The sequence below is a fragment of the Canis lupus genome, chromosome 1 (assembly GCF_003254725.2).
Source record: "Canis lupus dingo isolate Sandy chromosome 1, ASM325472v2, whole genome shotgun sequence".
Lineage (NCBI taxonomy): Eukaryota > Metazoa > Chordata > Mammalia > Carnivora > Canidae > Canis > Canis lupus.
Genome location: NC_064243.1, coordinates 58,955,852 through 58,972,070, shown reverse-complemented (window position 1 = coordinate 58,972,070; position 16,219 = coordinate 58,955,852). Strand labels below are relative to the sequence as shown.

At 36.6% G+C, this 16,219-nt stretch overlaps 1 protein-coding gene across 9 annotated transcripts in view; it reads left to right on the top strand.

Moving 5' to 3' along the window:
- The window catches only part of FAM184A (family with sequence similarity 184 member A), a 106,576-nt gene that overhangs the window by 44,039 nt on the left and 46,318 nt on the right, over positions 1-16,219 (top strand). For 8 of the 9 annotated variants that reach the window (XR_003126413.3, XR_007413252.1, XM_025422880.3 and 5 more), the window contains exons 3-6: positions 136-271; positions 1,707-1,888; positions 4,248-4,445; positions 7,689-7,811. Coding sequence is in view for 7 of the 9 variants with exons in the window: in XM_025422880.3 (XP_025278665.1) it covers positions 136-271; positions 1,707-1,888; positions 4,248-4,445; positions 7,689-7,811 (639 nt within the window). In the remaining 2 variants the exon portion in view is untranslated. The remainder of the gene's footprint in view (positions 1-135; positions 272-1,706; positions 1,889-4,247; positions 4,446-7,688; positions 7,812-16,219) is intronic. The other variant, XM_025422877.3, reaches the window with a different exon arrangement.

Below are 16,219 nucleotides of genomic sequence, written 5' to 3'. Positions count from 1 at the left end.
AAGTAGGTATTACTAAGTTTGAATTGAAAAAGAGAAAGTTGATGCTTGTAATTTGAGTTTAGTAGCATCATTAGCTTAGCTAATTAGCTTAGCACCATTCTTGCATATTAATAATGGCTATTTGATCATTCTTAGGTTCTTCAAAAACAGCTTGATGATGCCAAGGAGGGGGAGATGGCCTTGCTAAGCAAGCACAAGGAAGTGGAAAGTGAGCTAGCAGCAGCCAGAGAACGTTTACAACAACAGGCTTCAGACCTTGTCCTCAAAGCTAGTATGTGTGACCACAGTTCTTGGTATATTCCTCAGCTGAAACCAACACTAAAACTTAATTCAAGATAAAATTTGCCTTTTCTTCTCATCCTTTAAAATTATTTAGACTCTAAACATGTTAAAGGACTCTGATTTCTTCTTAATCATAAGATTAGTAAATGATAACTTGTTTTTAGAACATGTATTTATAGAAAAATTAAGAGTTAGCAGATATTTTAGCACCAGTAAATCATTCACTAAAAGAACAATGAAGCATTCATTCTAGGAGGTTTTTTGTTCGTTAAAAACATATGTTTTTAAAAGATAAAAAAGATAAAAAAGCCACATGTTTTATAAAGTATTTAGTGGAACTATATGTGGATTAGAGTGCCTCATTTCATTTGGTTTATAGGGATCATTTTACATGATAAAGCTGAGTTGCCCATCCTATGGCTAATATGCTCATTTCATAGCCCTTTACTAGAGGAGGTGGTGATCCATGCATTATGCCCAAGTGTTTGTTGTGCCAGGTAAAGCCAGTTGAACTAGTTCTCTGAGGATGTCATCTGATTTGATTGGCTCATCAGCGAATCCCAGATGACCTAACCCCAAGTAGGTCATCTACTTGACCTTCCCCCAAGTAGGAGTTTTTCAACTGTATAGTGTGTACAAAAATCATCCCAAAGGGTGTGTGCAACCACAGACGCTGGGATCCAGCTTCAAGAGCTTCTCCTAAGTAGGTCTGAGATGATCTTCATTGCCAGCTAGAGTTCCAGGTCTGCTGGTCCAGAGCGCATTGAGAACCACTGCCCTAACATATGCTTTCTGAGACCCTTTTTCTCATACTCATATTTTATCTCTTGTCTCTCTCATCCTCTTTTCCCCTTTTTTTGTTGTCATTTATTTTTTCTTTGATAACCTCTCTGTCCTTATCTATCTTTAGTTCTTTATCATGCCTCTTGTCACAAATTTCAGTTTCAACCAAATTGCTGTCTGCCTTTATACTGCCTGCATACAAATTTCTTTCTCTTTTATGAGAATTTGAAAAAAGAAGAGATTAGAAAAGAAGAGATTACTCATTTTTGGTGCCATGGTATTAGTCAGTACATCCTCTCTTAACTTTATTTTACTCCCAAAGCTTTTATATATATCCCTGAGGAGTTGCTTCTACTTCAACTTGTTTAGTTGGCAATATTTAAAAAACAAAAACAAAAACAAAAAAGGGGTCCTGGGTATGGGGAGCAACATCAGCAATGTGAAAATGGACTCCTTTCTAGTTTAAATTGTGCTACTTGGATAAGTAGCATTTCTGTTTTATACAGTGAAGAAATCAAAGTACTGTTTGTACATGCAGACTATTTCACTCAGGTTATAAGTACAATTGTGTCATTAAATATAAACTTTTATAACACAATGCAACAGATTTTAAAATGAAGATTTTTCTTTTGGGGGCATAGGTCATATTGGAATGCTTCAAGCAACTCAGATGACCCAGGAGGTTACAATTAAGGATCTAGAATCAGAAAAATCAAGGGCCAATGAGAGATTATCTCAGCTTGAAGCAGAAAGAGCTTTTTTGCAAAGCAAAACTCAGAGTCTTGATGAAGAGCAGAAGCAGCAGATTTTGGAACTGGAGAAGGTAAAAAGCAGTGGAGTACTTCTCCCCTTTCCCCCACAAAGAAGAGAAAAGAAAAAACGTTCAGCTTTAATCTTTTTCAAATTTGATGTGAAGTGTTTACTTCTACTTCATAGTAACAGTCCATCTCTTAATTTGTTTTTATTTTTATTTTGAGGAAAACTGGTATACACCTGGACTATCCCATATTATATGTATGTTCAGAATATTACTGATAATTTTAAAATGTAAAAACTTAAGACATTTCAACCTATTTCAACCAGAAACTGAATAAACTCTTATTTCCATGAAATGTTATATTTGTGGTTAATTGTATATGTTTTTGTATTGATGAAATATGTTATTTATTGCATGTACACCTAGGAAATGTCTATAAAACTAAAAAGAATGACAAGCATTATGCTCTGAAAATTTATAAACCAACATACTGACTTTCTAGATTAAACAAATAAGACACATCATTTGTAGAGTAATTGCTAAATACTTCTGGCAATTTTTCAGATATTTACAATACCAAGTGGGGGTTTTGGGCATTTCTTTTTCTTTCCCTCAGCAACCAGGCATATTACAACCTTGCCCTTTGCTCACCTCCCATTCACTCCTTACCCAAGTGTCATGTGGTTTGTCTTATAACACTCCATGGAATCTGTGTTTGCGCCAGCCTCCAGTGACATCCAGGTTGCTGGACTTGGTGAATCTTGTCCAACTGTGGTACTCACTCCTCTCTGATTTACAGCATCTGTGTTTTAGTGTTTCACATTCTTGCACATGTTCCTCCTATCTCCCCAGCCTTGAAGTCTTGCTTGTGAACTTCCCTCCTCCATCTGTTCCCTTACCATTGATGCTCCCCTGCATTTTCACCTCATTTTACATGTTCATCCGTTCTGGTAGCATAAAATTTATTCAGTGATCACTCCCAAATCTGTTGGTGTAGGGCCGATCTTTTCCCTAAACTTGAGACCTGTGTCTCCCACTCCCACAAGATACTGTGGTTTCTCACAAACGTTTCAAATCAGCATGCTTAGAACTTTCTCCCCTCAGAGTACTGTATTTTTTTTTTAACTCCTTTTTTCAACCATTAGCACTGTAGTCTGTCTAGTTTGGCAAATCAGTCGTTATTGATTACTGTTTCCTTGACCCTTTTATCTGTCACCAAGTTGTATTGGTTTTCTACTCCCTTAATATGTATTTTATTCCATCACCTTCCTTCATACCCTTTGTCAGATTCTAGGTTTAGGTTTAGACCATGGTGGCCTGGATTTCAGTTAAAACTTCATAACCACTCTCCCTGCCTCTATCAACTTACTAGTCTATTGCCAACCTGATTGTTTTAAAAATATATCAGTTATGTCAATTACAGTGATTTCTCATAGTCATAATGAAATCCAGAGTCCTTGGCATAAAAAACCCTTTCTCATCCTTTGACTCCTACCTCCTGCTGAGCCTCATTCCTCACCACTGCCAGCCACGTGTCTTGTGTTCTGTCCATACTGCTTAGGGGCTGGTCTTCATATCCTGCCTGAACTTCTCCACCTGGGAGACCATCACTCAGCTTTCAGAATGCTGGAAGGGCTTGTGAATTCAGGCTCTTGTTATCAGGTCTAGGTTTAAAATTTTCTAATCTCTCATTTCCTGATGGGCTTGTGAGAATTAAATGAGAGAATGCATCAGCAGCAGCTCAGATGTTTTCTCTTCTGGAAAGCTTTCCCTGATGTATGGGTGTTTGTGTGGGAGTCTCTCTCTCTCTCTCTCTCTCTCTCTCTCTCTCTCTCTCACACACACACACACACACACACACACACACACCCTTTCCTACCTCATCCAAGTTCTGTCTCACGCAAACACGTACACATGCATGTACTTCCTTTCCCGCCTGTTCTAGGATAGGCTCCTTTACTGTATACTCTTACAGCACAAGATGTACACTCCTTTCATAGAATTTATAAAATTATACTGCCACTGTCTTTTGCCTTTTCTCCATCATTACACTGTGACTGCTTAAAAGGCCTATAATTGACACTCAATAAAATTGTATCGAATAATATCATCCAAGTGGGTAAATTGGCAAGCCATTTTGTGTACAGCTTTGACCTACAGGGAGCCTTTCTCTTAAGCTCACAGATGTGCTAACTTGCACTTGGCTCTAACCTAATAATAGTCTATTTTATCACTTGTGTTAAAGTTATTCATTTTACCTGTGCTACCCTGTCATTTTCTGAGAACACCGCTGATGTAATCTCATGTCCAAAGTCTAAATCCCATAGTTCATTCAAGTTCATGTATTTATTTAGTATTCAGAATACTAATAGAAGTAATGAAGAAAGCAGGTGCAATTTTTGATCTTTGTTTGCTTTGATTTTAGAAAGTAAATGAAGCAAAGAAAACTCAGCAAGAATATTATGAGATGGAGCTAAAAAACCTGCAGAATAGATTGGAAGGGGAGGTAGCTCAATTAAATGAGGCTCATTCTAAGACTTTGGAAGAATTAGCTTGGAAGCACCATATGGCAATTGAGGCTGTCCACAGTAATGCAGTTAGGGATAAGAAAAAACTGCAAGTGGTGAGTACAAATTCAACATAGCTTTGCTTTGTTAAAGTAGAAGGGTTTCTGTAATGATCTGGTGTGACTCATTGTGGAGTAAATGAGTTGCTTCACTCTGATGGCTGCTCTCTTATAATCACTCTGTCAATCATTATTCAAAGAGTAACATACTTAAAAATTCTTGACATGGGATGTAGTTTCTTAAATTGATACGAAGCATTCCTACTTTGTATAAGCCGTAGTAGAAGCACTCCCTTGATCTTGAGCTGTCTCCTCATGAGACAGCATCTTAGGTGTGCTCCTCAGGAAGTCTTAACTAGTTGCAGCACTTACTCTCCTGTAGATGTTTCCTTCCTATTACACAGTTGAAAGAGCAAGGTGTCTGATACAGGCCTTACACTGAGCTCTTTGCTTACTAGCTCCCTAATCTTGGGCCTCAAAAGCCACGCCCCAGGCTCCTCATCTGACAAACCAAAAAAATAATCCATTTTGTAATGTTCTTGTAAGGGTTAAGTCAGATAAAATGTTGAGAACTCAGGAATGTCCTAGCATACAGTGATAAATAAATGTTAATTATTAGTATTTCTTACTGTGTGCCAGGCACTGTTTTCCATCTCTTTTATTTAAGCCTCACAACACTCGCATAGGTTTAATTGCTATACCCATTTTCCCGAAGAGGAAATGGAGGACAGAGTAGTTAAACACTTGCTCAGACACATGCAGTTAGTAAGAATCAGCCAGGTCTTACACTCAGGTCTCGGATACCAAATCCTAAGACATTTAACCACCACATATAGGTGTGTATTCATGATGGTTGTTATATGTTTTATGTAATAGCATTTTATAGTTTACTAAGCTTTCTTATGTTTTCCTTATTACTTAAGACTTAGAGATTAATGTCATTTTTTATACAGAATAGGTTTAGTAAACCTAAATGATATATTCAGTACCACTAACCTAGTAAATACGAGAGGTTGGATATGAATTGAGACCTTTACTTATATGTCTCTTCCTTTTGTGATACAACTAGTTGGAAAAATATTCAACACCTGAACTTAATTAAAAATTCAAATAAAACTTCCTGTTAGATGTTAGAGTGTGATTTCTAACTAAACTTACTATTATATGTTTATGTAGCTGGAGACAAAACTTAATGACATGTTATTTCTCAAAATTGTGGTTGTTGTTTTCTCTGTGCCAGCTCACTATTCCAGAACAAATTTGTCCAGCTTTAATTACATGGTGCATGTGCATGCTTACTGACTATATGTATGTGCTCAGAGGTTTATAGTGAAGGATTTAGTGGTAACTGTGGCTTAGTTAGCTCTTCCATAGCTATTTTTTGTTATTATTTCTACATCCCTCATTCACCTTACCTTTTCCTCTATTTTTGTAGTATTTAACTTGCAGGTGTTCTGCCTTTTGTCTCTCTTTATTCCTCTGTATTAAGTTCTAAGTACTAGAATCAAGGCATCTTTCATCAATATCATTTTTGCCTCATTACTTCTCTCCTAATTATCCCCTTGCCTATTGAATTTCAATTTCTGAGCCACCTAAAAATCTGCTTTATGCTACTTATATTTCTTGCAATCTTTCTTTAAAATGTTGCTATAAAGCAGATGACTTGAATTTTCTGTGTATAAACATAGTCAAAACTCAATGATAGCTTTACCTATATCTTTCTCTTTTCTCAAAATAACTTATCACTTGCTGCTTCATTCCTCTCTTGCCTAGCTAGCTCATGTCTGAGCCTGAGCTCAAATCAGCTTCCTTTTAGAATAGTCTCTCTCCAAAATCAGGTTATCTTTTAAAGAACATTTACCGAAAAGTGACTTCTCCATTCCTTATTATTTAGTTATCAAAAAGGATTATATCTTCTTTCATAACTCTAGTTTACCTTCCCCATTTGAAAGTGAATATATAGAGAATCCATGCAGAAAGAGTTAACATAGCCCACCTGAAGCTACTGTCCTTAGAAAGGCAGGGTAAAAAAAAAAAAAAGAAAGGCAGGGTACAAGGGTGGCCCTTACTAGTATTTGGGAACTTGTATTTTGGAAAGGTTTCCACCATTCCCTGATAAGAATGGCTCATGTGCCTAAAGGGTTTATGCAAATAACATGGTTTATGGTGAACATCTGCTTTCCTTCTTGAAGTCTAGAAGTTTGGCACATGCTAGTCAGGGGGTACCTATGTCATTAGCCCCCAATGAAAACCTGGTCACTGAGTCACTCACAGCATTTCACATCATTGTCACAACTTTGTGGAGAGTCCTGTGAGACAGGACTCTTAGAAACGTGTGCCTGGTTTCCCATATGCCTTTTCCCTCTGCTGATTGTGCTTAGTATCCTTTGGCTGCATAATAAATTACAGCTGTGAGTACGACTAGCAGAGTCCTGTGAGTTGTCCCAGCAAATCATCAAACCTGGACTTTGCCTTGGGAGCTGCACAGAACCCTGTTTATTACTCTTCTCACCTTATGCTATAGAAATGTTGAACTACTTGTAACATAACCAGGTTCATTTGCACCTCCATGGTTTTTGCACAGGTTTCTTCTGCTTCACGTGTTCTATTTCGCTCTTGCTTCTTCACCTTTTCTTACTGACACACTCCTTCAGACTGTACTTAGGAATTGCGTTCTCTGTGCAGGTTTTCTTACCAAGCTAGAACTTGTCAGTTCTCCATCCATATAACCCTGTAGTCCCTATGGTCATTTAACTTTCATTACATATTCAACTTATTTAGGGCAGGCCCCATGTCTTACTTCTGTGTATCAAAGTATTAAGTAGGATGCCAAATAGTGGGTATTCTTTAGTAAGTATCAGTTTTATTGGTATTGCTTCTTTAGGTGCCTTAATTTTGTACTTGGTAATTCTTGACTGTGTTCCAGTATTCCAGAACTGCTACTGGATTTTGTTTTATGTAAAAATAAAAGAATTCTACATTCAAGAGATATTTAGAATTTTTTCTTTATCTCCTCAAATTATCACTTACATCATACATATCTGTTGACTCAGCTTGATCTAGACCAAATATTCTTACCATTTAAAATAATTATTTAATCACATCATAAGTGATTTAGAATGATAGAGCCTAAGCCCTTAGGATTAATGAGACTAATAACTCCCAATATTATTAATTAAGGATAAGGCTAATTTGAAAAGCAAAGTGTCAAAATATAAAACAGAATGGCCTTTTTCTTGGAGTTTTGAAGTATACAGTTAATTGCAATTTTGTTAATTTTTAAAAATGTCTTTTCCTTAGGAATTGGAGGAACAGTATAAAAAAGAGAAACTGAACCTGGAAGAGGATAAAAGTCAACTTCAACAGGAACTGGAAAACCTGAAGGAAGAGCTGGAAGACAAACTAAATACAGCCAATCAAGAGGCAAGAATTCTTTAGGCTTATCACCTGTGTTAAATCTTATCAGTAACATCTAATTTGGTAACATCGTATATGTAGGTGAGCCTCACTGATGGTAAAATATCTAGAGTAAAAATAATCAAATGCTTTCACAGATGTGGAGTTTTCCTGATACATTGGTTATATCTCACCAGGTAAAAACTTACTACCCAAAACATCAGACCCCAAGGTGCCTTTGTGGGGAAAGCAAAAAAAGGATAATGTCACCATATAAGAAAGAAAACAAGAGATTTATTTACCTTTTGTAAAACACTGACTTAGAATTCTCTATACTGTATTTCCATTTTAAGAAGAGAGATTTTATAAGTTCTAGAGAGTGACATCTAAGATAATTTTTAAATGCTGTAAGAAAATAGTATTGTTTAGCCTAGCAAAGACTAACCATAGAGTATAATAATAAAATGTTACAAATCAAGAAGTTGTGAATAAAATAAATGTAAAGACAATTTATTTTTTTATTTTTTATTTTTTTAAAGATTTTATTTATTTATTCATGAGAGAGAGAGAGAGAGAGAGACAGGCAGAGGGAGAAGCAGGCTCCATGCAGGGACCCCGATGTGGGACTTGATCCTGGGTCTCCAGGATCAGGCCCTGGGCTAAAGGCAGGTGCTAAACCGCTGAGCCACCCAGGCTGCCCCTGGAAAGACAATTTAAAAACTATAATATCATTTGTTCTGTTCCTTTCTCTATTGCCCAGGTTCACCTATGCCTTAGAATAGCCTCCCTGTTCTTATCCTCCCATTCCAGTTGATCATCTCGACCGTGTTGTATTGTAGAGTGCTCTTCCGGAAACAAGTCCATGTCTTGACATTTCTCATCTTGAGGGCTGTTCCTGCCTCACTAGCACCATCTCTCCCGAAAGTCTTTAAGCCCTACTTTCTTATCACTCTGCTCTGCTCACAGAGACCACATCAAAACGGGAGTGCCCCTGGGTGTGCTAATAGTTTCTTCTCAGTGTTCTTTCATTACCTTTACACATTTATCCAGAAGAGGCACCAGTTGCCACGTTTGGGAATAATAGAATTAAGATTGTTGCAGCTTTCCCCTGCTTATCTGTAAGTAGAGCATCCCGTGAAACCTTTTGATAAGCTGAAATGGTGTGAAGCAAATAAGTAGTTACTGTTAACTTATACAGAAAAAAACATTTGAACATTCCAGGACCTCAAAACCAACCTCTCTTAGGCTTTTCTGATCCCTTAGGCCCCATCTTGCTAACAGATGCACAAATGCTCACAGACGCTGTGAAAAACTATGGTGGCATGATGCTGAGATACTGAGTGTGGTTCCCAGGGCAGAACCTTGGCAGGACCACTTGCACTGCCTGGGGTACGCACTGCCTATATAAAGGCTCGCTGCAAAGCAAATGCTGAACGCTAATTTACTCTTTGCCATTTTTTTTTTTTTTGTAAAAGTGAAAATCTCTCCAGATTACTTTTAGTTAGCAAAAACAGGTACTACTGTAGGTCTTCTATGAAAGTGAAGTGGCATAGCATCAACTTAAAAAAAGCAGAGGATATACTTAATATTATTTGTATTAGCTCACCTCTCTTGTCCAAGATAATTCACTGCTGGCCCCACATTTGCATACCTCTCTCAGCAGAATGTAATCTTATAGTTATGGTGTCCCAGTCTCATTAGAAGGCAGTTTAGTGACCATCGTTTTTTCTCTGGAGGTCCCCTAGGGTCTACTCTCAGTTCTAAGTGGTGTAAGTATTTCTCCAATCTACACACTGTGATCTCACTGAGAAGAGTTCTAATAAACATGTAATTGATTTTTCTTTTGGATACATTCTCAATTATGCTTTAGGACCCTGGTAATGTTTTGGTGCCATATTAGAATTGCTCCCCAAGAATATACCTGGCAGGTCCCTCCACATGCACCTGCCCTTTCCTTCAGCCTGGACATCTTTTTTCCTTGCCCTACTTTGCTGGGTAGAATCTCTAGAGATAATCTTTCTTATTTTATTTCCTGCTCTTAAAGTAAAGGATGGCAACATTTTAGAGTTAATTATCATGCTTCTCTAAAGTTTTATTTTGTAAGTGCTTTGTTAACAAGTCTAGGAAATTCTCTTATAATTCTAGTTTCGTAAGCTAAAAAAAAATCACAAACTGATGTTGATTTTTCTGCATGTATTGAGATCATACTTATTTTTCTTTAACTTGTTAATGTGGTACCTTATATTAATCTTCTAATAGTAAATCAACTTTGGATTTCTAAAGAAGGTCCTAGTTAGTCATGATAGATAATATACATCTTTTAAATGTAATAACTAGATCCCGTTTCCTAATATTCATCTTGGGATTTTTGAGCCTGGGTTCAAGTAAGATTGCTTTGTACTTTTCCCTTTTTATATCATCCTTTTATAGTTTTGGAATCAAGGTCCTACTAGCCTCATACAATGAAAGACGACTTATTATTTCTTTTTCTGTTCTCTGGGAGAGTTATGTGAGATTGACATGCTTTTTTAACCTTAACTGCATCATGGTTAAATACATTGTGGTTTGTATGAAAACAATTTTTGAAACTTGTTAAGACTAGTGCTACACATGAAAGAAACTTAACGCTCTGTGTCCAGTGTTTCAGTGTAGTCTTGTATACCAGTCCATTAAATCAAGATTTTAAATTATTTTCTTCAAATACTATGTATTCATTTTTACTTTTATCTTTTTGATCCATCATTTACTAAAAAGTGGTACTGTGATGGTAGATTTTTTCTTCTTACATTCTGTCAATTTTTGCTTTGAATATTTAGAAGCTTTGTATGTGCATTCAAATATAAAACTGTTTTAGCTACTTAATGAATCATACCTTTTGGGTTAGTCTGTGTTGTTTGATACTGTATAAGCAACTGTTGCTTGCTTTTAGTTTTATGTGACTGGTATAGCTTTTTCCATCTAATGATCTTACATTTTTCTGCATCCTTATGTTTACATGTGCCTCTTGCCAAACACATATAGCTGCATTTTATCTAGTCTGAAGGTTTTAGACTTCATTCATTCTTTTTTTTTTTTTTTTACTTAATTCATTCTTTTTAGAGAGTGAGAAAGAGTGCAGTGGAGAGGAGCAGAGGGAGAGGAGAAAAATAAGGAGAGAATCTTTGGTAGACTCTAACACCTAACCAAATGTGAACCACTCAGGCGCCCTTGAAGCTTTTATTTTTTCTAAATAGAGAATTTATTCCATTTATATTTACTGGATGGAAAGTAGGTATGTCTATGAAAAGACAAGAGGAAAGAATTTGGGGTACTTCATAAAGACTGAAAATTATTGTTTTAGAAAAGATTAAAGAATATATTATCTTCATAAGATGGATGTTGATACTCTTACAGATGATAAAACCAAACACATAAATAGGTCAGCTGTGGATTTCATTGATTAACTCATGAATCCCAGAATCATATTAGGATATTAAGGGAAGCTAATGAGTCTAAAATCTTAGGTGGAGAATAATCCTGTTGTTCAACCAAATGTTATCTGGGATCACCTTTGAGGACAAAATAATAGACTGAATGGTTGATAAATCTATTACATCTTTTTAAATGTTCTTATAACATTTGAGTTGTAGATTTTCTTGTGGACTTAAGTTTTTTAAATTTTATATATATATATATATATATATATATATATATATATATATATATATATATGTCAGTATTTTGTTAAAAATCATTTGGACTTATTTATTGTAAAATGTCATATCACAGTTGATATACTGCCTGACATGACACATAGGAGATCATTATTTGTGAATGATATATATGTTGAATAAGTAAAACTCATCATTGAAAACTAAGTTAACTTTTGTAAATAAGAGTATTAGTTTTCTATTGCTGTGTAACAGATTATCACAAAATTTAGTAGTTTAACACAGCACATGTTTATTATCTCAGTGTTATGGGTCAGGTTATAATCCCATAACCTATAGGTTATAACCTGTAACCCGAGTACAGGTTAGCTAGGCCCTCTTTGAAATCAAAGTGACAGTTACACTGCAGTCTCAACGTGAGGCACAGGTCTGTTTTCAAGCTTATTGGCTGTTGTCAGAATTCATTTATTTGTATGACCGAAGTCCCCATTCTCTTGTGAACTATTGGCCAGAAATTGCTCTCAACTTTTATTTTATTTTATTTTTTAAAAATATTTTATTTATTATGAGACAGAGAAAGAGAGAAGCAGAGACACAGGCAGAGGGAGAAGCAGGCTCCATGCAGGGAGGCTGATGTGGGACTCGATCCTGGGACCCTGGGATCACGACCTGAGCCGAAGGCAGAAGGTCAACCGCTGAGCTACCCAGGCGTCCCGCTCTCAACTTTTATTTTATTTTTTTATTTTTTATTTTTTTTAATTTTTATTTATTTATGATAGTCACAGAGAGAGAGAGAGAGGCAGAGACATAGGCAGAGGGAGAAGCAGGCTCCATGCACCGGGAGCCTGATGTGGGATTCGATCCCGGGTCTCCAGGATCGCGCCCTGGGCCAAAGGCAGGCGCCAAACCGCTGCGCCACCCAGGGATCCCGTGTTCCAGTATATATCTTTATCATAGTTGCTTAAGTGTTTTCTTTGTTGAGCATTTAATATTTTAAATATTTTATTATGAATAGTAATTTTAAGGAGTTACCCCCTCTTACTTGAGGAGGAAGGATTGTCATGCAAAAGTCATGGCCAGAATAGCAAGATTGGGTTTTCCTAAGGCTAGTTCTGTGTCATTATCATTAACCAACCAAGGCATATTTCAGCCGTGAGCCCTGACACCCTGAGGAGTGTGAAGTATTAGGACTTCTCTCAGCGCTGTTTATCACACTATTATTTTTATTAGTAAGTTGATATATGATCACTTCTATTAACACTTTTGTTCATTTTTCAAAATTATTTCCTTTTTGTCTAGTTCTTGCCCAAAATAAACTTACTGGGCCAAAGAAAAGGAATGATGTTATGGGTCTCGTCTTATTACTAAATTGGTCTCTAGAAAAGTTGAAACTAGAGTCCAGTAATATCAATAATCTTTGCATATCTTTTATGATTTAGGAAACATTTATTTTTAAAAATATTTTATTTATTTATTCATGAGAAACACAGAGAGAGAGGCAGAGACACAGGCAGAGGGAGAAGCAGGCTCCATGCAGGGAGCCTGAACGTGGGACTCGATCCCAGGTCTCCAGGATCATGCCCTGGACTGAAGGCGGCGCTAAACCGCTGAGCCACCCGGGCTGCCCAGGAAACATTTATTGACTGCATAGTATCTTCTAGGTGATAGGGATACTTTGACAAAATGTCAAGGAACTCCTAGTTTAAAATGGCTTTATGATTCGGTGACAAATACAGTGTGTTTTTAAATTCCAGAGGAGGGAGTGATTCTCTGCTATAAGCATTCATAACAGCTCTGGAGAATATGATATTGGAGAATTTTTAAATGTGGTATGGGAGGTGGTCTTTGAAAGGTAAATATAAATTTGCAGATGTAGGAATGATGAGAGACAATACAGGCACAAGGAATAGCGTAAGTATAGTCAGTTAGTACCCAAGTTATAATGCCTTGGTGAACTATAGGAAATTTATCATTACACCACAGTCTCTCAACCCCAGCACTACTGACAGTTTTGGGCAGATAATTCTTTAGGATATATAGTAGTATCCCTGGTCACTACATACTAGATACTAGTAGCGTGTGCTACAACTTTCTCCTTCAGTTGTAACAACCAAAAAGTCTCTAGGCACTGTCCTTGGGGACAGAATTGATGCTGGTTGAGAATTAGTGTACTTGACAGTATGGCGCTTGTCAAGAAATGTGGTAGAAAGGGAAGTTGAAGCTAAATTGTGAGTGACTCTTGTGCCGTGACGCAAAGACTTTAGAATTTATCCTGATGATAGAGTGATAGCAGCAGATTAGCAATTGTTACACTGTTAGATGATCTCAGGAAAAGAGCTTTGGTGGCAGTAAGAGAATAAGTTGTATGGGGAGGGGACTGGTAATTAGAGTTGGAGAGATGACTTAAGATGCTATCCATTATATTAGTATGGGCAAGAGTTGATTAGCTTCCTGACTAGGAAAACAAAACCTGAGAGTGGAGATCATTCAAAAATAAAATTTACAGGACTTGATGTGGTAAGTGGTAGAAAGTGATTTAGGTATCTAGCTCAGATGTTTGGACAGGTAATTATGCCACTTTGAGAAGATGGATATTATAGGAGGAAAGATACATAGGAGTGGCAAGACATCGAGTTGAGGGGACTGTAAAACATCCAGGCTGGAATTAAGTAGAGTTCAGGCTTAGAGCTAAAGATTAGGCAGTCATTGAAGCCATTGACATAGAAGAGCTCATCAGAGGTAGCAGATGAGAAGATTGCTAGTAACAAAGAGGAGCACCAGTATTAACAGAGCCAGGGAAAGAGATTGAGAAATCAGAGGCATGAAAATGAGAATTAATGGATATGAGAACAACATGAAAGCAGATACTTCCAAGAGGTGGAATGTATCACACACAATGACTAGAAGTCAAAATATGAGACCTGGGAAGATCATGCAATCAAGGGTTCTCTGAAGACCTTCCTACAATGTCAGTGGAAAAGTAGGATGGAAGTTAGATTTAATAGGTTTAATCTGAAACAGCTCTTTTAAGACTACATATAAATGGAAGAAGAGAGAACAGTGAAGTTCTTCAGCCTCATACCAGAGATGTGCTAAGGTTGAAATGTAATATCAAATCATGAATATAAATATAAATAAAATAAAAAATGCAAGTGACAGACATTAAGACGAGGAAGGCCTTTGGACACATGATGGCAATGTCATGAATTAAAAACACATAATACCTGTACAGTTAAAGCTTTGATTTAAAAAAAAAATCACCTTTAATTTTTGTGTATTGAGATATACCATAAGTAAAATTATGAGAGGAAAAATTTGGGAGGGGTGGAATAAATAATTGGCAAATTGTATTAGTAACAAAATTCATGTCTTTAACACCTCAAAAGTATATACAGAACACTAAAAAAATACAGATACCCTATTTTTTTAATGAACTAAAGGAGAACATAAAAAAATAATTTTAAAATCACTGTAATTTAAAACTAGAAATGAAATTAATGAGATACCATTCCCATTACCATAAAATTAATGGAAAAAAAGTTGAAACCACCAAGTGTTGACAAGGCTAAAGAAATAAGCACCCAAGCTGCTGATGGGAATATAAAATCATATAATCTTTCTGGAAGAAATTTAGCACTATTAAAAGCCCTAAATATGGGCATGCCTTTTGACTCCTGCATTTCAGTATATTTAACATGAACAAATAATTAAAGATCATTGACAAAATTTCAGCAGTATTTATAGAAGATATCTGGAAACAAGAACAAGTCTGACAAATACTGCAAAATGGTTGTGATTTAACGGGGGTTTGCCACAAGAATTAACTGAGAAAAGGTCTTGCAAATGCCCTGAGGCACAAGATTTTGTAGAAATTGAAGGATGCCAGTGTGGGTGCGACTGAATAGCAACTACAGTAAGTCATATTTATTTAGTTCTTACTATCTACCCCAGGCATTGTATTATGTAGTCTTTCTACTTGTTTGTTCCTTTAATTCTCTAAATAACCCCATGCTGTAAATAATGGTTACCAAGTCACAAAAAAAGTTGTAGAACTTGTGCAAGGCATGTAGTAAGTGAGTAAAACTAGAATTCCAATCCTATCAGTGTGATTTCAGAACTTGATTCTGAACTGCAGTGCTACTTTTCCCAACATGCATAAAGACCGAGGAGGGGAATTGCTAACCCAAAGCTGGAGAGAGGCAAGGGCTATGGTTTGAAGGCCTTGTAACCCCTTGATTTTGGAGGTTATCATAGGAGAAACACCATTTGGAAGATGTGGAGTACAAATAGGTGGATGCTTGCTTGGTCTCAGGGCTGATACTCATTTATCCATAATATTTATAATTATAAAAAAACTGACCCAGGCATTGCAAGGGGATTGGATCACAGAAGAGCATGCATGAGTGGATATTCCAGGGCAGAGGTTTCTACTTACTGTATTCCCTCAGTGTTTAAGAGGAATCAAGAGTATTGATCTCTAGTGCAAGTGACAGAAATCTCAGCTCAAACCAGCCTAAGGAAATTTATTCAATCACATTAACTAAAAAGCCCAGGGGTATGTTAACATCAGGCATGACTAGATTCTGAACTGAAATTGTTTACACTGGAACTCAGCTTCTCTTTTGCTCTAGTTGGATGTTTTTCTTTGTGTTGACTTCCTGTTTCAGCCATGCATTCTCTTAGGCCATATGTGCAACTGGAAAAAGACCTTTTTTAGGAACTCCTTTTAAAGTCCTCAGATCACTGTGAGTAGATGAACTTAAACCATGCGCCTGCCCCTGAACC